Source organism: Vidua macroura, chromosome 6 (assembly GCF_024509145.1).
Source record: "Vidua macroura isolate BioBank_ID:100142 chromosome 6, ASM2450914v1, whole genome shotgun sequence".
Taxonomy (NCBI): Eukaryota; Metazoa; Chordata; class Aves; order Passeriformes; family Viduidae; genus Vidua; species Vidua macroura.
In genome coordinates this window covers 31142606-31168153 of record NC_071576.1, presented here as the reverse complement: position 1 = coordinate 31168153, position 25548 = coordinate 31142606, and the positions used below count along the sequence as shown (strand labels likewise).

The following is a 25548-nucleotide window of genomic DNA, read 5'->3' as shown; positions in this document are numbered from 1 at the left end:
TCTGCCTGTGGCACAGAAGGTTTAATAAAACTGACTGTCCTACCAGTCTTCCATTCAGCTGAGACAGGAATTCTCCATCTACTCCAGCTCCACAGCTTCTCGAGAAACTGCCACATCTGCTGATGTATTCAGTAGACTAGCTCATGATATTTTGTTTGTCATTGAGACACATAAAATATGCTATTTACCTTCTGCTAAAGGGGTAAATAGTTCTATTTTGACATTATGATTAGAAGTGTAGGAAAACAAGATATTCTGCAAATGCTCAAATCTTAGAAAAGAGTGGAGCTTTTAGTGTATTTTTTATCTGGGGCTATCAAACATGCAGAAAAATATATTAATATGTAGGCTTTTTGTTTGTTTGAATTTCAGCTATGGGGAGTCATTAAACAAGGATACAGATGCAAAGGTAAAGTACTTTATACTTTGTTAATTTTAATCCATAATTGATAGGGAATAACAAAAACCTGTGATCATCCTGAGATCCATGGCTGTATCTACTGACCCATTTGAGGTCCTCCCAGGGAGGACAAGACTGATGCAAGAATAGTATGACAGAAGAAATGCAGAGATGAAGGAACTTGTAACTGACAGCTCTAATGCTTTGCAATACATGACTGAATTCAGAGGGTTTGGGAACAGACCCTTGGAGACAAATATCACCATTCTGTGACTATAGTGCAGCACATTCCTAACATCTATTTTGCAGTTTTCTTCCTCATACAGGTATCGGCTTTCTCTGCAGTTCCTATAGTCAGAGCACTTTTGTGACTGAATGGTGCCATTTTGTACTTTCATAATGGAAAGGAGTTTTAGGCATGTATAGCAAAGGGATGTTGTTTTACAGATCTATGTTGTTACAGGTAATGCATGTAGAGAACACCAGGAAGGCAGTAGTGGCAGAGCTACCTTAGATGCTACACCAGAGCCACTGAATCACATAAATGTTGTTTTGCTTGCAGACTGTGGGATGAACTGTCACAAGCAATGCAAAGACCTGGTTGTGATAGAGTGCAAGAGAAGACCCAAAACTTCAGTTGCAGACAGCAGCCCAACATCTGCTCTTGCTTCAAGCCTCTGCCCAGTAGGAGTTAAAGAACAATTCCATGGTGAGAAAAGATCAAAATATGCAGATAATCTTTCCTTTCTTTGCTCCTTTTTCTTTTAAAGCTGTTGTACAGCATCCTTTTAGGTTTTGTGAGTTAACTGCAGTGTTTTTTTCTACAGAGAAACTAGAAACAAGTGTATATTAGCTTGTATCAAGTAACACCATTCCTGCTCTAGACTAAGGATGGACTCCCTTTCCAGGAGATCTCTTGTCACACTACACAATGTATAGTGCACAAATTCCACCAAAAAATGAGTAAATCTGCCAGACTCTCATGAGAGCTAGATGAAGAGCTAACAGGCTTCCTTAATTCTCTCACCTTATAACAAGCAAGTCTTGATTTTTAGCAAGCTGTAACATTGACTACTGCACTGTTACAATTCCAATTTTAATGTGGAGTTTATAAAGACAATTTTCCTATGTATCTGTGTGCTAGCAAAACCAACAGCTAATTGTCTTTATTTTTTCCACTTCAGTAGCTGAATCTCTAACTCCTGTCCATCTTCCACAGAAATGGAAATGAAAAATCTACACCTCTCTGTTCTTTTCTCCTCATATCAAACAAACTGTATAAAATTTTCTTACTGTGTATTGTTGTATAGGCTTCCAAAGAAGGAATGTTGTCCTTGAAAAACACCAGGCTACTTCTGTTTTTATTTTGATGTTCCAACTCTTTGCATATTCACTTTCTTTGAATTTCTTTCCTGCTCTTTGCCTGTATTTAATGTTCTTCAAAGCTGCTTCCTGCCACTTTGATTATCAATCCTTTTTGTTATATTTAAGACTCATACTGCTGGATTCCACCTTAGGCTTCCTATTAGCACACACGTAGAGCTCAGTGCAGCCCATTTCTCTTGATACTATGTGCATCTCTGTGGCTGTGTCTGAAATGACTGCAGCACTACATAATAACCACCTCTTACCCCTATCAAAGTTTTTCTCAAGCTGACCTTGATGCCACACCTGTTTTCTTCTTACTGATCCATATTTGTGTTACTGAAACAGGGCTAAGAGTTGTTTCAAGGGCCACAACATTGAGAAACTTCTAATGACACCTATTTTGGAGAGCAAAGTCAGTAAGGAATAAATGTTTCATTTATTAAAATCATGTTTAACTACAATGCCTCCTGTTTCTCCTTTTCTTGGAGAAGATCTTACCTTAATTTACCATATATATTTTAAAGGACAAGAAGGATCATTCACCTTTCCTAATGGAGATGTAGTGGAGCACAGTGAAGACAGCAAGGATCGAACCATTATGCTCATGGGTTCCTCAGCTCAGAAAATCTCAGTGAGGCTGAAACCAGCTGTGATTCATAAAAGTACACAGACTGATCCTGTACTGCTGGCTGGTGATGTATCTCGTAAGCGGAGAGAGAAGAAAGAACACAGGATGCCAGAAAATCCTTATCTCCAGGCAGCTCCAGCATCCACATTTCCAAGCCCAATCCTAGGCCGCAGAAAGGCATTTGTTAAATGGGAAAACAAGGACTCCAGCCAGAAAATCAAGGAGGAGCATCACAGCTGTAAACCCTCATACCAGGAACTTGAGCAGGTACATACATGATGGAACAAATTCTGTTTTACACAAGAGTACGGTCAAGTGGTTGATGTGTGGGGGAGTGGCTGGGTGGAAAGGTGTCACTTTAATCACTCCAGTGATTGCCAATTTAATTGCAATTAAACAATCCATGAATGACATCATAAAGTCTTAGCCATTTCCAGAAATGCTTCATTTAAATGATAAATTTTAGTGCTGGTATAGGGCTATAGGTATTATGATCATACTGATCCCTGTCTGTTCTAGAATGTGAACATAATCCAATCACTCAGGGCAGAATGTTACTTCATAAAATGAGGAACATAGTTCTGAATTTCTTCCTGATTTTGGTGGGCTCTGCTCCCCCAAGTGACAGAATATAAGGGGCTGAGAGGGTAGGGAGCTCTGCTTTTGTTCAACTGATAAGTGTAAGCACCACCAAGAAATTTTGCTGTGAACAGACATGATGCTCCTTGCTAGATTTCACCTGCATCAGCCCTGTTGTGTCTCAAGTTACTCTAGAATGTTCTGACAAAATAGCTTTTCATAGGATTGTGTCACCTCAAACATGGCAAATTCAGGTTTGTACAAACACCTCTCCAAAGAGATTGAAGAGACTGTTACAATTCCAAAGGTAAAACTAATGGACGGATCGAGCTAAAATTGAGACTATTACAATTCCAAAGGTGTAACTAATGGATGGATCCAGCTATAATTATGAGGAACAAAGACTTATTTTCATACTTTTTACTCAGTATTTATCACTATTCTGTGAAGACCACAGAACCACACTCTAATTTTTGAATAATGACTATCACTTTCAAAATATCCCTTGGTGCTGATAAAGTGAACTCATGTTTTCTCAAAGATGAATGGTTTATTAAGACCAAGATTAAGACAATCTTCCAGTACAAACCACTTCCCTTTCAATTCAGTACAAGAAGGATGTGAAGCATGGATGTAACTTGTAAAAATGCATTTTTTAAAATGCCCCATTCATGTGAGCCCTGTAACTTACACTTGCCCTTGCTCCCTCTTTCCAACCTCAATTACTAAACAGCAGATGATGTTATGAATGAATGGCTTCTGGTACATCAATTTCTGCAGCAGTAGAGAGGTAATGTATGACCTGTGTTTTTGTTTCCCCAGACTACTGTTGTTATGAGAGGTGCAGTGGAGGGTGGATAAGTGCAGGTTGTGGACATGACTCAGATACCAGCTGATGGAAAGTTGTCACAGTGTACACAAAGGGTAGAACAGGGACTGTGGAAATATTCAGATAAGTTACTGGTTCTGATGAGAGCTACACCAATTTATTTTTATGGCAGCCAACCATATTCAACGAGATGGTCCCCAAACAATTGCACTGTAAAATACAATTCTTTATTTTTTTTCTTGTTTGTTTAGGAAAGGAATATTCTAAAGGCAGACAATGAAGGTTTAAAGATACAACTGGAACAGGCACACAAAACAATTGAATCTCTCACAATCCAGAAAAGAAACCATGTAGTTGATGACAGTCTACAACACAGAGACTGCTCCTAGCAGATGAGAGGAAAATCTTCTATGGAATGGAAGAATGTAAGACTGAAAGAGGGACTGTGATAAAGCTGCTTACGAAGTGAACTGGAGAGAGAATCTGAAGGATATTAAGTGGAAATGTTCTCTTCACTCAACACATTTCCCTTTTAAACATGCACTCCCAAATGTATAAAATAATTTCTACCTTGTAAGGAAATTTAGCATTATCTGTGAAATGAAAGTAGTATCTTCTAGGTTTGCTTTTAAAAGGAGTGAAAGTGTTGCTGAAGTCTCTATTCATGTTGAAGACCATATTGATTTCCCAGTGACTTGGCTGCCAGCAGCACACCTTACTGTACAAATGTTCTGACAAAGTAGCTATTCATAAGACTGGGTCACCTCAAATTTGCCCCAAACTCAGTTTTATACAAACGTTTCTTAAAGCTGAGTAATGAAACTGTAGAAAAACTACGTTAAGAAAAACAATTCCTTCTTGGAGCTGAAATCAATTAAAAACATGAAGTGAATGGTCACATTTAATTCCAAAAATTAATAAGAAAATTAAAGTAAGTAGCTAAGCTATTTGATTGATCCATACAGTTTAAGATAAACTGACAATTTTTAAAACATTTTTCAGAGCTTTAGAAGTTCTGCTGCTCAAACACTTACCTTTATTAAAGTAACAGAAGTGAGACTATAGAGACTTGACATTGAATACTGCTTCCATGCCATGACTTGGAACATTTAATTCTACTTATTTGGCTTAAGGGTAACTTCTTATCCTTAAAACAAGTTGTCCATACAGTAGATATGGGACAAGGTTGATTATATTTCTCTCACATCAAAGTAGGTGCCATTGTTGAGCACAAACTTTAGAGCCATATTATGAGGGAAACTGTACAGCAATCCCTGTGCAACAGCTACTGTATTTCAGAGCTCCTAACAAGATTTCTCCATTTTCTCTCTCCTAGATTTCACATGCACTTTACATAAAGAGTCAAGATGAGTGTGCTCCTATGTCTGTAAATTTTGTATAGTAAAAGGTGCAAGGGAGGTAACTTAAAGACACAAAGTGTATATATTGTTAACAGAAAATAAAACAGTCTTTCAAGTTACTGATAAATCTATTTGTCAAAATAGCCTATTTGAACATTGCATTTGCATTCCAAGAGAATCTGTACACTTAAGAGTTGTATATTTGTCATCACGCATACAGACATCATAAACAAAGTCCACTTAATGCTCAACACCTCTAAGTTACCAGTTCCATTACAGATTGAAATTTAGTCAATGACAATAGTATATGTGCTTTGTGTTCAAAGTGGCATAAATAAACATTCCATCCACAATTTACAGTCATTATCAATTATACAAATGCTTTATTTATAAAGTTAATTTGAACATACTTGCCAGTTTAGTGATTCAAAATTTAGTTTGGAAATTGGATTGTGCTTGCAACTCCATGTATAATAAAAAACAAATGGAGGGAAAGAGTAGTAGTTGTAGATTTTCTGTAACATTACTGTAAATAACTGAAATGCATAGAAAAAACAGCTCTGAAGACTCTGCAGCTTTTTAAACTCATACACTAAACCTGAATCATTAACAAGTAACATGGAATTGCACTTTGGTCAGTGAAGCAATCAGAATGGCTGTTAGGTCATGTCTGCAAACTTGGTTCGCCCGTTTTCTGTGAACTTCCTGATTTTGTCCTCTATTCAGGGAACTACAGAAAGGTGTATTTCTAGTAGACATATAGCAAATAAATGTTTCTACAACTATTAAACAAGATAAAAGTTGAATATATTTTCACTTATTTAAAAGATACCCCAGAGGAGCAGCTAAGCCTCATAAATCTTGTTGTACAACTAAGGTAAGTGCTCACTGGTGGTCTAAACTCTGGATTGAATAGAATTTGTGTATATACATATACTTTGTCTATGACAGAATGTGGAACTCATGAACCTCACAGTTAAAAGGAAAATTCCCTAATATCAGCAGCTGGCCCAAAAGCTACTGTATAACTAAGTACTTAATACTCCAAACTGAATTATAGAGATTTGTACAGTCCTAAGTGCTAACTTAATGTTTCTCTGTGGAGTTTGCTTGTTCAATCTGAAAGATTTAAAAGGGAGCTGTTTGCAGGAATGTCTTTCAGAACAACTGTGCAGTGCTTCACATGTGCTGAAAACTTCCTGCTTCAAAGAAGTCAACTGATACCCGGATAACTTCAGAGCTCTCCAAGTACCTTCAGGTTCTCTATTTGCCTAAAGCCCCTAAGTTATCTCCTTCCTCCCCACCCAACCCCCCCCCCCCCTTTTTTTTTTCCTTTTCTTTTTTCCCCCCTAAAGTGCTGTTAGTCCCTTCTTTTCTTTTGGGACTTTCTTTTTCTTGCATGAAAGGCTTAACAGTGGAACCTGACTACAGGGAAACTGTTAAAACTGACAATGCTACCCAGAAAGAATCACTTGCCTTTGTGTTAATCTTCAAGTTCCTTTATGTTAGGAAAAAGAGACACAATTAAAAGTGCTGTTTAGAAGTCACATTATCAAACAGTGATACTGAAATTTACCTTGTCATGGCTAAGTCAAATGGAAACACTCACCTCTTCCTTCTCTAGGTCCAGCTCTACTTACAAGAAGGCAGAAAGAACAAGCACCATTCCCCATTTATTTTTTAAGCGTGAATTCTGATTGTTTAAAGTAAATAGATTGAGTAGTATCATAATTTACATGGCAGGGCTACTGTTCATATTCAGGTTAAATACAATTGCTTTTAGATTCTCTCATATATGTTTTGGAAATATGTTTTTGTTCTAGCAGCATCTATTGTTTTGTTGTAACTGATCTCTATGGCAACTTGGAAAAGTTTAATGTTATCTGAGAAGATTGAAAAAGTGTACAGATTGTAAAGATTTTATATAAATAGTAAGACTTTGGTTTAATATTTATAATAGAAAAATATTAAAATTGCATTTCATGCTGCCTCTGATTTTTTATCTCAGAGAAATCTATACAACCTATACTCATCTTCCTTGACTGTCATCTAAGACCCTTCTGCAGCATTAACCTAGTACCAGTGTCTAGACCAGCTTCACCTTCTCTGAGCCTTGGAATGGTACCTGGGAAAACTTAGTAAGCTAGGAATTTGAAGATTATTTGTTTGGTATTTTAGTTGACGCTGTACAAACACTGTGTTGCTACTCACTATTCCAAGCATTACAAAGCACCTGTCTTTGTTATCATATTCTCTCACTTTTGTTAAGAATGCTAATTCTGAAAAGATTTCACAGCACAGTAGCCAAGTTTAAGTAAGGCTTCTGTTGTATCTGCTAATGTCTGCCTATTGCACAGGTGTAACTGTAGCTCCCTAAAGACTTGCTATTTACCTTATAGTAAACTTCAAAATACCATATCCTGAATTGGTTTTTGTATGGGGAAATGGGCATCCATCCAGTTATCTTCAGTCATGTGAGGAAAGACAACAAGAGGTGAACCTCCTATTTGTATGGCAAATCTGCTCTACAGTCTTGCAAAACAAGTTGTGATTTTTCTCATAATTATAGAAAGTAATAAAATAAAACTTGAGAAGTAATTGGAGGATATTTCCTTAGTTTACATAAAGACAAAAGCAGTGACCATATGGATCACTATGCTTTTAAATTTTTTTTTCAGTAAGATAAAATGTAACTGAGATTCCTTAGTAATCCCAGACAAAATCCCAGACTTGTGACATACCTTGCCTGTTAAAATTTTTCTATAAAGTTATCTATTGCCTTCTCCGTTTTGGTCAAAATACATGTTATTTCCATTACCATGAAAAGTAAGTTTCACCACTATTGTAAATCACCAGCAGGAATTCTTTCTTACAAACAAAGGAGGAACATATGATAGTGGATCCAAATCACAATACACAGAGATGATGCAAATAATTTCAAATACAGTACTTTATTCCTCAGTGTTTACAGCTGTTGACAAAAGTGTCTCTCTCAATTCCTGAAAAAAATACCCAACCTTTTTTTTTAGATCTTCAACAAACAAAACAATATTAACTTAGGTATTCTTTAAGTGCGAATAAACACAAAAATGCTCACAAACATATATATGAAAATCTTTTACTTACAACAGAATTTTCGAAAGTACTTTTTTTTTCAAGACAAAACGTGAGGTTTAAATCAATTACTTTCATGGTGTTATTGCATTGTTTAAGAAATTAAAAGCATACATTCTGACAAAAGGACAGCAAAGGATACGTCCATGACATATGGCGGTGCTTACTTTATTTTTTAACTACTGGCTTCACATTTTAAAGTTATTTAAGAAAAACTGAAATGGCCAGATTAAAAAAAGAAAATCTCCACCCTATTTGTATTGCCATATTTTACATGGTCTACATACACATAACTGAAATATGACACTGAAATAATTTAACTGTTAGAATTGAAGGGGGCATGTACCTACTTCACTTGATGATTTACTTCATTCAGAACTGTCCTGCCTATTAACAAACAGGATAGACTGATGAGTGTAAAAACACCAAGGCACATCCACATCTGCAGTTACAACAATCTAACTAAACTGCTGCAATCTTGCATCCTAAGACTAATGAAACCTTTAAGCATAGGCAAGTCATTTGTTTTTTCCAGTGTAGTTCCTGGATGAAGCCACATGCTTGACTGCTGATTATTTGTAGCAAAAAGTAACATTGGGATGAACAAACAGAATTTAATCTTAAGGCTTTGGTTGTTAAAAAGCTGCTCTCTACTCCTTTGCTGAGCAACACTTTGCTCCAAGGCCAGCAGTCTCATTTGGTATGTCATTGGTTTGGGAGCTATTCCAGAGCATTATGCAAAACCAAGCTCAGAATCAAGAGAACCAGTACTGTGCTCCCACGTGACCCATGAGGGGTCTCTCCATAATGACTGCAGAGGCTGCCAAGAGCTTAGGCTAGTAAGAAGCATAGAAAAAAATTGGCAAAGGAACTACAGTGCTAGCAGTTGGGTGATATGAAGCCATTATTGCAAAAGTTCACATTCCAGCTAACACATTCTAGCAAGCAAAACTTCTGCTGCTTTTTGTCAGGCACCTGCTGCGACCCTAAAGCCCAGGTAAAGCCATACATATCACATTAGAAGCAGCATTCTCAATCAAACTGATGAGAGAGGAAATAACAGAAGAAAAACTTTTGAAAGATAGTAATTTGATTTGGAACAGAACTTTACATTCATGCATGAAGTTACCAATGAAACAAGACCTGATATGTATGTGCACAAAGGTAAAAAACATCTTTAAAGCATATCAATGGACGCCAATAGGAAATTTGTGCAGAAAGAACTTGTAACTGATGAACATAAATCCAAAATCAAATCCTAAAGTTCAACCTGCAGTTATGTCTACAATTACAAGTACTTCAAGTCTGCTGTGCTATTTAATCATCAGACACAGCAGGTTAATCAGATGCCTTCCTGAATCTCTCTGTAGTGACCTGACCCTGATAAACGCTGTCATGAGAACCAACTCAGGCAGCATCCCCTTTCTACCTCTGTTCTCAGGAGCGGCCTCACAACGTGGGAGATCTAAAAGATACTGGGCAGCAGGAACTGACTTCTTGAAGTGACAGCTCTAGACTTAATTCCTGTCTACATATATTTACAGCCATGATGGTATGTCAGCTAACTCCTTCTAGACAAACAGTGTATGTGACGGAGAAGGCACCCACACCATGTCAAGACAGGGCTTCTTTTAGGTTGGCAGAGAGGGAAATCACTGAGAAAAGGCAAGGGAGAAGAGAGTAATTTAAAAAAAAACAAGGGGAAAGGAAAAAAGGTGAGAAGAAATGTCATGTTCTTTCTTATAAAGCTCAGCTTATTCAAACTTTGTGTCTCAATGCTGATACATAAGGATATACACATGAATTCATACCAGAAATGATGTCTGCAGCTTTTCTGCCCAATCTGATTTTAAAATTTTTTAATGAAACATCCACAATGGAAAACAGGTAAAATGAAAATAAGACACACTCAAAACTCTCTATGATGACTACAGTACATGCTCTGACCATTAAAGAGTGTCTGATACATTATGAACACAAAAAACAACCTGATTTGATTAATTTGTGCAGAGTATTAATTCATAATATTACTATAATGTGCAATTCTGCAAGAATAATCAAATCTAATTGAATAATTTTGACCAAAGCCTTAAGGATTTTAACATTTGAAATTAAAATTCATTTACATGAATGAATTAATGAATTCATTTTCATGAAAACTATGAATGAAGAACAATGACATGAAGAGAACAAGCCTGAAAGCAGCATTCTTGAGTCTTTTAAAAGTGGTTTCATTCAGTTCTTAAGCCTACTTTGTTTTTTCTACACAACATTTTGGAAGAGGAGGTTAGACATACAACATGCAATAATTAGAGGCCTGACCATTAATATATTTTTGTTTGTTTAGAAAGGGTTTTATTCAGTTTTCTGAGACTTATTTTAAATAAAATGACATAATAAAAAACACCATATAAGCAGTACGAAAACCAAGGACTTCAGTAATCAGATTTTAATATAAAACTTCAGTTAACTAAAGGAACTCAGTGAGAACATCAGTTGGTCTAATGAAATTACTCATATGGTCATACTTAATTCTAACCTAAACCCAAGTCAACATATCTAAATTCCTAGTACCAGTAAACACCACCACTATATTCTGCCAGTTGCTCTGTTAAGATGTACAGTACTTTAGTATCTTCGGTATCCTCCCCCTCCCCTTCCACCATAGGGATCACCATAGCCTCCCCTGCCACCATAACCTCCCCTGCCACCTTGGAAGCCACCTCCACCTTGGAAGCCACCTCCACCTTGGAAGCCACCTCCACCTTGGAAGCCACCCCCACCCTGGAAGCCACCCCCACCTCTTCCACCACCTCTGAAACCTCCACCTCCTCCTCCTCTACCCCCTCCACCCCCCCAGTTACCTCTTCCACCACCACCACCACCCCCCCAGCCACCTCTTCCACCACCTTCTTGTCTTTTTTGCCATGGAGGCATTTCAGGAGGAGGTGGTTCAATTTCTGTTGGTCTGCCTCCACGGTCAGGGACTCTACCCATCAGAACCTGTATGGGAAAATAGGTCATTTTCACAGTTAAAAACAGTAGTAATAACTTGAAGAGACACAGGATTTTCTCCTGGGAACAGAGAAATGCTGCCTGCTGTTTTCAGGAAATTTGGCCCCTCAGTGCAGTGCTTGACAGCAGAATCACTATCTCCTGTCCTTGTAACACCACAACAGAACTCTGAAAATGTTCTCATTTTTCATCTCTAAAACAGAAATAACTGCAGCTAGCTGGCTCATACTACTTTTGTGAATTTTTTATGAAGAACACTGCACACGTGTAGTATTGCAATAAGCAATATATACACTTCATATATAACATATACAAATACACATATATATTCATACAGAAAAGACCCCTTATGATGTGGTTCTTCTACTTAAATTTCAAAGTTCAAGTTCAAACCTAATCAGCCAACAAATAAAAACAACTGACAAACTGATGTGCAGTTCTCAAAGTTACACCAATTTGCCTAACATTAGAAACTACTGACACTCAGTAAAGAGCCAGAATAAACAAAATATGCTGCAGTAACACTTCCAAGAAAAGGAAAAAAAAAGGCATCTTGACTACGGCAGGTATTACTCAGTGTATAAAAAGAGAAACTGAACTGGACAAACAAAACAAACATCTTTGAAGAGCAAAGATGTAGCCAAGTAGGTCTTTTTGTTGTTGCTTTTGTATTTCCTAAACTCTGTGTGATCAATGTTAACATTCCCTGATCAGTCCCAGACATTCCAACTAAATCCTCTCAAGAAAAAAAAAAAACACACCTTTCTCTGAGATCCTACAATGAAGAAATTTCAGAGTGTTAAGGATCAAAACATATGAAAGGGTATCTAAATGAGGCAAAAAGCATTAGAAAAATCTGTAACCACAGGATCAATAAAATCAGGTTTAGTCACCGCTTTGAATGGTGAAACTCATGTCACTACTCTCAAGCTTGAGCTTTTATCACATACAAGAAAGCAGCACAATGTTGATTCATTACTGCAGCCAAACCAGAAAATTTTACTTTGCAGTAAAATGACATTTCTACAGAAACTTTTGTGATTTATAACACACTGATGAACTAGAGATGTGGGTTTACAAACCAAACAGTAATATCCTGGCAAGGTAGCTCAGGAACTCATACCACAAATACTTACAGGTATCCTTGAGGCGTGCAGTTCCACTGAACTCAAGAGGTCATTTACACACACACACACGCCCCACTTTCCCCCCTCATCTACACTGTTTCATCATGTTGCATGACTGACTGTCTAGGAAGATAAAAAAAAGGACTTTATGCAATGTTTACTGGAATACTGCAAACCTTCCTTTCTTCAATGGAAAAAATGAAATGAAGGTACCAAGCAAAACCAGTGGAATTCCAGAATTGCTTTTGAGAGGTCTGGAAATGCCCATGCCCATTTAGCACATGCCAGAAAAGCGTACCTTGTTGATAGCACAGGCAGTCTTCTCCCGTGTTGACCCGCTACTTGTTCTTATGATCTTGGACAAATCCTCGCGAGCAGCAAGAAGATGAGCTAATGTGATGGTGGACTTTGGAGACAGCGCATAGCGCTTGGGCTGATAGATCCGTGCTATTTCATCTGTTTTTACCTAAAGGGTAACATCAAACACAACTTACTTGCCAGGTACCAAACACGCTAACAGACTTACTATAACCCATGTGCTGGTCTCAGTAAGTTTCATTCTGAACACAAGGTGTAGCTTCTGAAAACACAAACTATATTACAAAACATTGTGCCAGTTATCACCAGTTCTCTTCCTGTTGGTGGAGCTATTACACAGAAAGTGCTGCTAATTATGTTTAATTGATGCTGAAACTTAGCACCAGTACAAAAGAAAGTCCTCTATCCACTGGCATCAAACAGATTCTTTAATGCCTTCCAACATGTCTACAGACTAAAACTGAAGGAGTCCACACTGTTCTCTCAAGAGCTTTACATAACCATATTCAACAGATTGCTTCTAAACACGATGAAAACAGAGCAGCTTCAACATAAGGTAAATTTGTGGAAAAAACCTGAAAATATATCAATGCAGCAAAAGACTTATGCAAGTCATGAAAAAGTGAGACTGAGAAGGGGACAACATTACATTTTTTCCAAAAATAAATATACTTTCAGGGAAAATCTAGAATAACCTTCAGAGTGAAATAAAACATTTGATATTGGCTAGACTGGACAATACATGCTGAACCTTTACAAGACTGTTCTGCTAGGTAATTACTCCATCATCTGTGAACCCATTTCAGTCTGCAAACTTAGCCCTCCTGGAGGCTGAACAAGTTACAAAAAACCCCCAAAAATTCCCAAGATGCCACACCATCAAAAGCAGAGAAACGTATCAGTATCTATTTAATGGTGGGGGAAAAAAAGCAAGCAAACAAATGTTAAAGAGATAACAGCTTGTCTCTTGGCCGAAAAAAAATTAAAAATCTCTACTTTATATCAATGCCAGAACATTTTCAATCCCCAAAACATTCTCAAAGAAGTTATGAACATCCTTCAAGAGAAATAGGGGGAAAAAAAGAGATTTAAAACAGTATGTTATTTTGAATTAGTATGTAACCTGGTTATTTCTGTAACTGCATATATTTCACATCAACAGTCTTTATAAGACAGGAAAATGAATCATCTGACCACTTTATCATCAAAAATCTCTTTAAACTATTGTTCTATTTCAAAAGGGCATTCATTGTTTTTCACACTGTTTGAATGGAACAATAGCAAGTGACAAAGTTTTAGTCTGCTTAAGTTAGTCATCAGTCACATCAACCACATTTTAGAAGTATACTTTAAATTTGAAGATACATAATTGTATTGGTACAGCTGTAAGGAAGTTATTAAAGTAGGGACATCTCCTGGCTTGTCTGAGCTAAATGCCCCCCTTTTCCTTTCCTGCAGCATAAAAGCATTCACAACCCCTTCAGAAATAAAACAGTGAGCTATTCCAACGCAGCACAGCAGCACCTAGACTGACGTGCTCCAGTGATACTTAGTGAACTACATGTAGTTGATTCTGCATGTGTCAATGACAAATTGTGACATCAGAAAGACTTGTAACAATCCATACTTTCAGTAAGCTTTCCAAGTTTTATGATTTATTCGTCTTAAGCTTTCTAAAGAAACCTTTGGAAGCAAAGCTGTTCTTGCTGCTAATGAACAAAACCATCTGCCTCCAGCTTCTCACATGTGCTTTCATCAAATGACAAACTTTGTGTGTCTTATCTTCCTACTCTTTGGGATACAAACAAGATATATTTCCAGCTTGGAAATACTGTGACTATTTTTTTCAATATACAGAGTTCTAGGAAAAAATGCAAATGAAATTATCACAATTAAAGCAATACCAGCAGAACAAATACAGAGGAGTGCTTTGGAATTTTTAGTGACCTGAAGGAATACAAGCAACTTGTGCAAGTGTGATTTTCTCATGCAAGCTACTATTCAAATAACCTGTTCAACCAAACAGCTCTTCATCTAGTAGCACTTAATCCAAGATAGGGGGCAGTCACTGTAACCTCTCAGACTTTATGAACACCCAATCTATGTTGAAGCCCAGTGTTTGTCTTACTTTTGCATCTGCATGAGGTGCAGAGGCTCCCTCCTAGTTTATTCATTGGAGGGTGTTAGATAAAGAAAATAGGGAGATGGAAACTTTAATTAAAGTGAGAAACCCCAACAAAGGATGCTAGAATTTCTAATTCTGAAGCTGTAACAGTCACAAAGGATGGACTGTGCCACCTTGTTAAATTCATCCCCTTCCTCAATACCTAGGATTTGAATATTACAACTTGAGATGAGAACAGGCTGGAAAAAAGATAACAGTGATGGAAGTGTATTTGTGTACTTCCATGGCATGCATATTCTGTAGGAAGACTTGGGGAACAGTAGCAGACTCCCACCTACAGGAAGCAAAAAATACATCAAGTTTACCTTTGCTCTATCAGACCAGCCAAAAGACTGCACAGTCACATCGAGCCTCTTCATCAACATCCGCCGTCGACACTCGTACTCACTACAAAGAGCATCATTGATTTTTTCCAATCTTTCCTACAGTGTTACAATACAAAATTCAAACAGACAAATATATAAAGTTATAGAGGTCAATTCAAACTTAACCCCATCCATCAACTAAGATGTCTATCCTGAGGTGACCACTATAACCTACATAGCATTTATGCAATGCTATGGTAGTATGCATGCACAAAATTATTTGAAAATGAACAATGGATGAATCAACACAAGGTCTGTTTTATAATGTCAATTCTGGAAGTATCTGATTATCACTGTTAGTATTTAGCAATTGAATTTTAGTATTAATATTCAGCAATAGAACAGTGACTGTAAAAAGGCAAAGTTAAATGAAGCCATGTCCATTTATTTTGACCATCCTGTTAAATACTGAAAAGAAATTAAGAAACTTTTCTTTACCATTTGGTCAGAGTTCAGAGGTTTTGTCAGCAGTGATTTCCCCACATGGTTATTTTTAACTTTTGAGAGAATGTCCTTCACCTGAAAAAAAACACATACATCTCAGAATACAAATAATATTTAGATTTATTTCAGCAAGATTTGTTACAATCTCATTTTGCTACTCAGAAGATCAAACACATCACATTTGTTTTAGCAGACTCACGAAAACAGAAACACTTCTAGCTTATGACCCACTACAAAAGATTTCCTGAATATTTTTATAAGATGACCAGCTTCTACACAAAAATATTTTATGGCACATCACTTGTCCTCCCATTAACAGAACAATAGTTATATAGCAAATTTATCAAGTGCAGGAAGTAGGACTAGCTAAATTACTAATTTTAGATATTATTAAGTTTTGCAATGACAACAATTGGAAGTTTGGAGTTGTGTTGCCAAATGTTACACTGGGCTACAAAAAATCTGGTGATGGGTGTTATTAAGTAAGGCAGGAGATATGACAGGCATGCAGTCATTCTTTCTCACTAATTTTATTCTAATTCTATACCTGGTTCCAGCTAACATTATTTTTAAAACTTTTGCATTCACTCCAAATCAAATTTGCTCATTCTTCTTTCCACTAGTTCTTGCCCTCAATAATTAGAGATGAAATATGCTCTCTCTACCTTCCAAACACCACTGCATTCTCCTCTCTCCTTACAAAAAATCTCTACCTCCTCTTCTTGAGTGAACTTCCTTTGGCAAAGCTCTTCTAAAATCATTACCATGAATGCCCACAACACTTGTACATAGCTTGAACATAATCCAACTGATTTTTCAGCTGGAGTTGACTGCATGCATATTATTGTTCCTGCAAGTTTTGTACAGTCTGATGGAGAGAACTACATCTTTATTTGCTTTAGTAAGTAACCATGGGGAACCAAGCAAAATGAGTAAAACTAGAATTTATTTTCTTTTATATGTCAAAGGAAGGATTAAGGTAGTGCATGATCTACAGTAAAACCTGTAACTGGGAACAGCCATTAGATACATTTGCAAGGATTATAAGACTTCATGCAGGCACACAGGCATTTACATTACATTTCTCAAAAAGGCATGGTTCAAAGCTCACTTTTGAGCTTCACATGTTACAGAAATATCATCTCTAATGACTGCTATGAAAAAAAATTCCGTAAGTCAAAAACCAAATTCTGGAGCACCTACTTAATTTTTAAAAGAAATACATAGAAAATCAACTCTCATATGGCAAGATTTTTATAATTATCTCAATTTTTTTTTTTGCATATATGAAGAAAAATACCTGATCTCAAATTTTCTGTGAAAACCAACGTTTTTGTTCTTTCTTTTTACATCACTGCTAGGCAGCATTCTGGCAGGTTAAAACCACAATATCTGAGAAAAAGACTGAGGTAAATATATTGTGCAGTGAACAAATTAAGGGAAAACACTGTTTTGACTCTATCAGAAAAGACAGCCTAGCAGTATCTGAAAAGTGTCAATCTAATTAGTGTAATATTCCCTGTTATTATATTCCACTCATATCAAAAGAGGTTACAATAAGGGGTGAAGTTCAGTTCCATGTACCATACTGACCCCAATACTCCTCATTCTCTGATAATTCTTGCTTCTCTATAACCTTTTTCTTTACAAAAAACACTCCAAGGTTGTCTGTCTTCTGCATGTAGCCAGTTTGTTTTACTGAGCATGTACAGGGTGCCGTATTCCACTCCAAAATGGAAATGCACCTAAGAACAAACTGTGTTTGACTTTAACTAAATGTTTGAAGATCAAAATCGAAAGTTATAACCAACAATAGAGTAAGATCAGTATGAGAACAAGAGACAAACAGATCAGTAATTAGTATAGAAGAAGGAATGAACAGCAGACAAATTAAAAATTCTATTGAGCAGGAAGTGTCTATTCATATATCACTGAGGTCAGAAATATTACCTCAAAGTTTGAGAGAGAGTCTATCAAAATGAGACCAGCTGCTGAAACAAAAACCTCAATGTAATTTACAGTTAGAGTGTGAAAGAAGATCTGAAAGCCAGTGATGCTGAATAGTACCTAGAGATTAGAATTATTTTAAGTCTGCAGCTGTAAGAACAACTAGGAGGTAAACACAACACTGGGCTCCATATACAAAAGCCAGACATTCTGCCATCACAAGTCAATTACTGCTGCATACTCCTGATTTCCATGAACTGTAAAGTGAAAGGAAGTTTAGAGAGAAAAATTAAGGAAGATAATCAATGAAAATCAAAACTAGAAGAAACAAGAGAAGCTAAATGAAATAATCCTTTACTGACAAGGAATTGCCCCCAGATTTCTGCAATGTTTTCTTTCCAAGTTAAAGAGAACAACCTACATAGTTTTTACCCAGCACAGCTTTACTAATCAGTAACAGTTAAGGAGGAATCTCTTCACTGAAGAACTGGTCTACACTCATGAACTGGTCTATGTTTTTGACACACTGTAAAGTCATATTCAGATTAGTGAATCTCTACTTACTCCTCACTCCCATCAGCAGGGCTCATGGGGAAATCCTACAGCTATAATGGTGAAGTAAGCTGAGCTGCCTTACAGCTGCAGAATACATTGTCCAGCCATGACTGATGACAGAGGTATGAGCACAGGAACTCTGACACACAACAGTCTGCCAGAGGATAAGAACACAATGGATGTGAGAATCTATGCTATAACCCATATTCCCACACATGATAGTTGCCCTGGATTGAGAAGCATATGCAGGAGTTTAAAAAACTCACCACAACCCAGAAAGAAGTCTGCACATATAAGTGGGAACAAAACCAACTGTAGTGCCCTGATAAAAGAGTAGTGAAAACACACTCAAAGAAACACACAAAACAAATTGTAATAGCCAAATTATCCCAATGTTTTTACATTCTGGTGTAAAAATAAAACCAAATAATTAAAACTAGATGTAGACAAGTACATTTGACTATTTGACATACAGTGTAATCAATGACCTTGGTAACACTAAAAAATTATGGGATTGCTTTGGGAGTTCATACAGTCTCTAAATATAAAATGAAAACAAATAAGCCATTGGATCTGAGACAAAAATACCAAATTCAAACCTGCTGCATAAAATTAATAGTTAGTCTACTGTTAACAAAGTGTGTCCTTATTGAAAGTGACATTTTTCATTTGTTTTGTAATTTTGTACAACGGAAAAAAAATAGCTTCCATTTCATTACCATGTTCAATGTATTTATTAGATATCCTCATCTTCTGTCAAAACAGAGCAGTAATTTTTACATTTAACACCATTTGCACAGAACAACATCATATATGCACTATGTACCTCCAGAGTTTTTCAAGATTTTGAAAAAATCTGACCTGTGGAAAGGTGTCATGTTATTAATTTAAAATAGCAACACTTTGAGGAAAGACTGTTGCCTTAATTAGTCGTAAGGTGTACTGTACAGTTGTAGAGAGATCACCTAAAATCTTAAGCACAAAATATTTTTAAGCCTGTCTTTCATATACCTGCAGATAAATCCAGTATTTATCTAACATTAAAAACATTTTTGTTTGACCTTGATATCTGGTGAACAGGACAACTCTTTAGTCTTGCTCCCTGCAGTTACATTAATCCTTACTGTCCAGGCACCATTAGATCTGTAAAATTACTACAGATCAACAAATGAAACACATTAATTTAAATAATAATAAATTCTAGGATTTCTACCCAAATATTTTAAAAAAATATTCTTCTCACATTTCACTTAAGTGTTATTGTTAGCTTAATTTTGACTTAGTTTGTTCAGAAGCCCTTTGTAGTTTCTTTTCATTCCAATGATATATGAAAAGTAGCAGAGTACTTTTAATAATGTGGGCAAAAAAAGTTCAGAAGTCTTTTGAATAATATCACATTAAAAGTTTTTTTCAAATAAACAGTATTAGAATGTCACTTTGTAATGAGACGTGAAATTCACATTATCTTGACTGGAAAACAGCCAGATGTAAGCACCAGTTACAAAGCACAACACTGGCATGAACTTTTCTGAATCTTTCATCAATGTTCATTTAGAATTTTTGGAGGTTTTGGCACTAAATTTCAGACTGACTCCTAGATTTCCCTTTTGTAAATATACTTTACAAGGGAACAGCATCTTAAACAACTTAAAAATTACTATTAGTTTTTCAGTACTGTATAATAAAACAAGATATACTTAGTGATAGAAGGCTGCAATACTGTCAATTTATCTCTCATTTTCTTAGGTATATTGATAACCACAACCCTAGGTAATTACAGGAGATGCAAAAAATACTTGCTATGATTGTACATTCAAAGTTGGAGCTACTATAAAACTCATTTTGAATGAAGAAAGCAATCCTGATTTTATACTAATCTCTTAAATAAACTGGAAAATCACTTAAAACAACAAATGTTCTAATGTTCCATACCAAAATAAAGTGTGTGATCTGGCCTTTGGTAGGTTGCTGCTGCACAGCCAAACTATTCTCAGAACTACTCCCACAGCTACTGACAATGCTGAAGATGCTAGACAGAGACAAAGAGTAGACATGTTGAAATGCTGCAGATACATGTGCAGATACACTAAATAAAAATACTAGATCAGTATGTAACTCTGTATTACGAATTATATAATACTAAACATCAACAGTGCAATTTTATGCAGAATCTAATTAAATCAAAAGCCAAAAAGTATTTGGAAAAATAAATAATTTCAAGTGAATTTCTGTGTTCATATTAAAAAAAAGTAATAAAATGGTGCTCTTAAAAAAATGTTTACAAAGCCAATGAACTTCAGTTGGTGGCACTACCTTTCTAAAACAGCTAAACCTATAAGTTTAGGTCTCTAACGCTGTCATCTATCAAAATAACTCCAAACTTGTCCTATATTAAAGTAATGGATGAAGGACAAGTAAACACATCACAGAAATTCTACAAAATCTACTGCAAAGTAAGAAAAAAATCCTTTGTTCATAAGGGATGAAACACACAGAGAACAAATTACACTATTTGGAGTCACAGAAGATGAATGAACTAGTTTTGCCACCTTTCTACACTCTGAAGTGAGTACAAGTGGTATAACCACTATGGAACTGACAGACCCGAAAACTACTGGAAAATAGTCCAGGCAGCATTAATAAAGAAAACAACCAACCAAAATCAAAGATACAACACTTTTAAGATTCTGCTCATTTTAGTACTTCTGGAAGTGTAATAGTTTATACAAATTGGGATGGCAACACTATGCACAATTCAAGCCTGTGATGCTGTCTGATAGGAAATGTCAGACTTTGCAAAAGGTGGCAGATACCATGTGTCCAACAATTCAAAGAAAATGTTCTATATCACTGTGTGTGTATGAAGGAACTGGTGCTCCAGGTCTGGTCTTGCTGTCCCACAATGGCAGAACTGGAGTCCTGTCCCTATAATGGGATGAAACTCAATCTGCACCTGAGAAGTGAAGCAAGGAGTTGAGCAAGGAAGGTCACAGGCCATAGCTGCAGCCTATGAAACACACATAGATGTAAACACAGCTAACACTTAGGGAGATCAGCACAATCAGGCCATTAGTCAACAGCTGTAACTCCAATATTTTCATTCCCAAAACAGTGCTAGAATTGTTTCTTCATCCCTTCAAAAATATTTACTGAACGTAAAGACTTCCTTTGAACTAAACAGATCAAGCACAGTTATAGGGTAGGAATAGGCAGTTCCACTTGCACCTGGGTGATGCCTTCTATGAATTAACCTATTAAAGGTTTTGTCTTGTTTACACTGAAGATAGATGTAAGAAAATCACACAAGTAACAGGCCCTCTCCCCAAAATCTCTGAATGTTCAACTGTCCACTTGTTGATGAGGAAGAATGAAAAAAACAAGCACAATAATATCAAACTATTAAATTCAAAGACTCAGAAGCAGAAGGAGTTGTTATTCTACCCTGCAGAGGGGATCAGTCATTCTTTCCCCAAACACTAGAGAGAGATGAAGAGCAAAACTTTTAGCTGTCTGACAGAGAAGATAAATTCCACCCCAAAAGCCTATTTACATTCTGCAGTAAGGAAATCAGATTAAGGATCACATCAGTAAAATGAGTTACAACCTGGAGGGACACAACAGAAAGAACTATCTTGCTGACTAAGGTTTAAGTTGGCTTATTCACTGAATACTGGCAATTCGGGCATTTTCATCCTCTTCTGCAACTAAGGTAATACCACCAACAAATCCACGTATGCAATTAAGAAATTAATAAACTAAAAATGACTAATTTAAGTTTTGGATATTAAATTTAAATACATTCCAGAAATGACTACAGGTATATAAATGCACAATAAGTTATTACCCAAAGTTTTCTGCTTGCTACAGCACACTTGAATGGGTAAGAAGAAAACTTATACCTTAAACTTGCACAGCAAAATATGTCTGATCAGGTACATTGCAACCTCAGGGAAATGCTGAAATACTTCACCTCATAACTAAAACAGTTTAACTTAAAACAATAAGCTGGCTTTCAGAATTAAAATTCTTTTGCACTTGCCAGAGAGGGTTTTTATGGGTGAGACTGCTGGGCCCTTAACTCTATGATGAACGCTTACAGAGACAGTGTTTACAGTTTAGCAATAGTGAGAAGAGGTAAAAGCCCATACCTTTTGTTCCACGCTGGTTAACAAGGGAGGAATACCAGAAGATGAGGAGTTTGGCAGACCCAGTGCATCACAAATAGCTTGCACTTCCTGAATAATTTCATTGTGCTTTTCCAAATGAGAGCCTTTAATTTTCTTGCTCTGCAGTATCTTTAAAGCCTGAAGTTCTGTACTTAGAAATACTAGAGAGAAAAGCATCATAACAGCAGATTTAAAGACACAAGCATTTCTGCATCCACATTCTCAGTACAACTACAATATCTTATATTTGTAAGAAAACTGTGATAAAGGGAGACTTTCTCAGTTCTCTCCTGAATAGGTCAGTAGGCTTCCTATTTACCTCAATTTCCTCTCACTTGACTTCCTATCTTCAGTCTACACACTGCATTTAACTGTTCAACTCCCTTCTGCCATCAGATCCCAAGTTCCTTGGCTAATTTCATATTTCCACACTGGTTCCTGCTACCACTCCTTTTTCCAAGTCCAACTTAGACTTAGATGTTCCTTCTCTCAATTCTGCTTTCAGCACCTTCAAATTGCGCAGCATTTATGTTCAAGCTGCCCTGAAACCTCTCACAAACACAGGAAACAAGGTCTCAGTTTAGGTGAGCTGGAACAACTGGATCAAGAGAGGGATCAGGAGGCTTCAGTAGGTTGCACCATACTTTTAAAAGAAATTTTAGTTTCTGCTAAACAGCCTTCTCATGCTGCTCTATTTTTCACTTTACACAAGTGAGCTGATGCATGCTCAGCTAGTGTGTAATGACTGTACACATCAACTTAAAAACAAATAAAGAACTCTTCAGTGTAAATCATTCAGTTATGATAAAGCATGCACATAAAATACTGCATTATAAATGGGAAAAATTATTATTACTCACAAAGGAGTTTAAGACAATCTTCTTTCTCTCTTAATCTGTCTTTGATGTCTCCAGACACCAGTGACGAATATGGACAAGCCATTTCTCTCAGAAAGCCACTAATTTCAAGCTGGAAGCTCTCTATATCTTTTACACCTATGGAAATAAATGCACAATTAATGGCTTTTTACAGAAACATCAAACTGCAATCTAATTTTTTTAACGTACACTTCTGTTGCAGATTTCAACAGCCCAAAGATTAACCACCTACCGCCCCAGTAACATTTTTCTTAAAAAAGTCCTACATACAGAAAAATAATGCCTTCTAATAGTATTTTGTACTCATGGTTTGAATGAGGTAATGCTACAGCAGTCTGTGAAGACATGAACACAAATGACCATCAGTAGGAAGTGAACAGTTTATGTCACTAAACAGCATGTCAATGTAACTAATTTTCTGATGAAGAAGTGACAGGAGTCATGAATCCATTATTTTCAATGATCGGTTTTAGTCCCACTACTGTTTTGACGAAAATTTAAGTAATATAAAATCTCATCCAAATTCCAGCCCTCACAGAACTAATCAGGCAGCGCTACCAAGCGCTTCACATATCCACACACGGTGCTGAGTGGAACACTGCGTTGGACCAACAGGCGGAAAACACCCAGCACTGCCATCAAAGTATGACTGCAGGCATGAATGTACTTTTGACATTTATGTATATCTAAAACCACCCCAAATCACCTTCTTTTCCCCTTTTGAAACAGTCTTCAGAACAGAAGACCTTAATCTAAGAGCCACATACATACAAATATCAGCCTGAGTTTGGCTACCTTTCAGCTTTCTTGTAAACTTCAACACTGTAATTTCACTATTAGCTGAACAGTATGGGTCTAAATCCGCTGAACAAATACTAAATTAACACTCATATACCATCTGTTGCAGTGATGCTTTCTTCCATATTACAAAGTGACTTTATCTGGGAACCCAACCAAATGCAAAGCTCAAAAAATTCAGGTGAAGACAATCCATTTTCTGCTGCTTTTTTCAGAGTCTCCTCCTCCAACAGGGCACCCGTGTACCTGCACAGATAGATAAACATTAGTAATAAGAAGTAAGCATAACATAAAATATACGTATTTTCAAATTATTTTACTGTAAGCTGGTTAGTAACTACACTTAAACGAATTAATCCTTCTATATTACTTTTGTCAAGGAATAATTCAGACTTCTTTTTTTTAAACACACCAAAAGTTATTGACCATTTATAAACAAAACAGTTTGTCATAAAATATGAGACAGACATTTTCACATGTTTATGTGAAAACAGACTTTGATCTCTCAGAACACGCCTGACAGAGAAGAACTCAAGTATTAAGTGTTTAGCCAAATTTCCTCCTACCAGTAACAACTGGCTGCCCTGGACTACTGCGAATAACATAACTGAAAATTAAATTTCGCACAGTTTTTGTCCCGTACTATCCGAAGCACATCGCGGGAGGTGGCCAGGCACCAAAGAACGAGGTGCTGCCCCGCCAGCCTCCAGCGGCCGCCCCAGTGCCGACCACGGCCGCTGCACCCCACGGAGCGCCCGGGCTCCTCTGCCCTCCCCGCACTACAGCCAGGGCGAGCCCACCGCCCACGCCGTGACCCCGTTCCCGGCCGAGGCCCGGCCCCACCGCAACGCGGGGCCCGTTCCTCTGCCGATCCCGCGCTCCCCTTCGCTCCCGCCTCCGGCCAGGCCTTTCGCCCGCGGCTGCGGCGGCCTCTCGCCCCTCGCAGGGGGAGCCGCCGTTGCTCCCCGGTTACCCCAAGGCCTCCAGCGCGTCCAAGATGTCGCTCTCCATCCCCGGGCCCGGCAGCAGCTCCCTCATGCCGGCGCCGCGCCGCGCGGTGCCCGCCTCAAAGCGGCCCTCCGCAACCCGCGCCCGCCGCCGCGTTCCGCTGCCGCCGCACGGCAGCCCCGGCCGGGGGGAGGCCCCGGGCTGCCCCCGCCCCTCCCTCGGCGGCTCCGAGGGGCCGCTGAGCGCCTCGGGGCCAGCCCCAGCCTGTGCCTGGGGGTGACCCTTCCGTACAGCCCGGCTCTGCCTTTCCGCCCGTGCTGGAGAGCGCCCGGGCTCTCTCACCCTTCCCCGGCGAGGCTCGTCTCGTCCTGGCCCTGCGGCTGTGCTCCGGATTTGGCCCCAAACTCCTGGCCGCTGGAGTCGCCTACCCCGCTCCACCGGGTACCAGCCGCCTGGAGAAATACACGATCGGGAGCGACCACAGCCACCCTTTGAGGCTCCGGACATGGCTCATGCCAGGGCA

The 25548-nt window shown here is 37.8% G+C and overlaps 2 protein-coding genes across 2 annotated transcripts in view; one reads left to right on the top strand and one right to left on the bottom strand.

Annotated features, from left to right (window-relative positions):
- The window catches only part of RASGRP1 (RAS guanyl releasing protein 1), a 37728-nt gene extending 31291 nt beyond the window's left edge, over positions 1-6437 (top strand). Inside the window, exons 14-17 of the mRNA XM_053981204.1 lie at positions 373-409; positions 963-1109; positions 2293-2663; positions 4056-6437. Coding sequence (XP_053837179.1) covers positions 373-409; positions 963-1109; positions 2293-2663; positions 4056-4193 — 693 coding nt within the window. The 3' untranslated portion in view covers positions 4194-6437. The remainder of the gene's footprint in view (positions 1-372; positions 410-962; positions 1110-2292; positions 2664-4055) is intronic.
- A 1660-nt stretch (positions 6438-8097) lies between these two features.
- Positions 8098-25347, bottom strand: FAM98B (family with sequence similarity 98 member B). The gene is made up of 8 exons (XM_053979875.1): positions 25051-25347; positions 24175-24323; positions 23262-23396; positions 22384-22562; positions 15728-15808; positions 15230-15346; positions 12720-12887; positions 8098-11282 (listed from the first exon to the last, which is right to left on the bottom strand). Exons 1-8 carry the CDS (start codon positions 25113-25115, stop codon positions 10908-10910), a joined length of 1269 nt encoding a protein of 422 aa, XP_053835850.1. The 5' UTR covers positions 25116-25347; the 3' UTR covers positions 8098-10907.
- Positions 25348-25548: the final 201 nt, after the last annotated feature.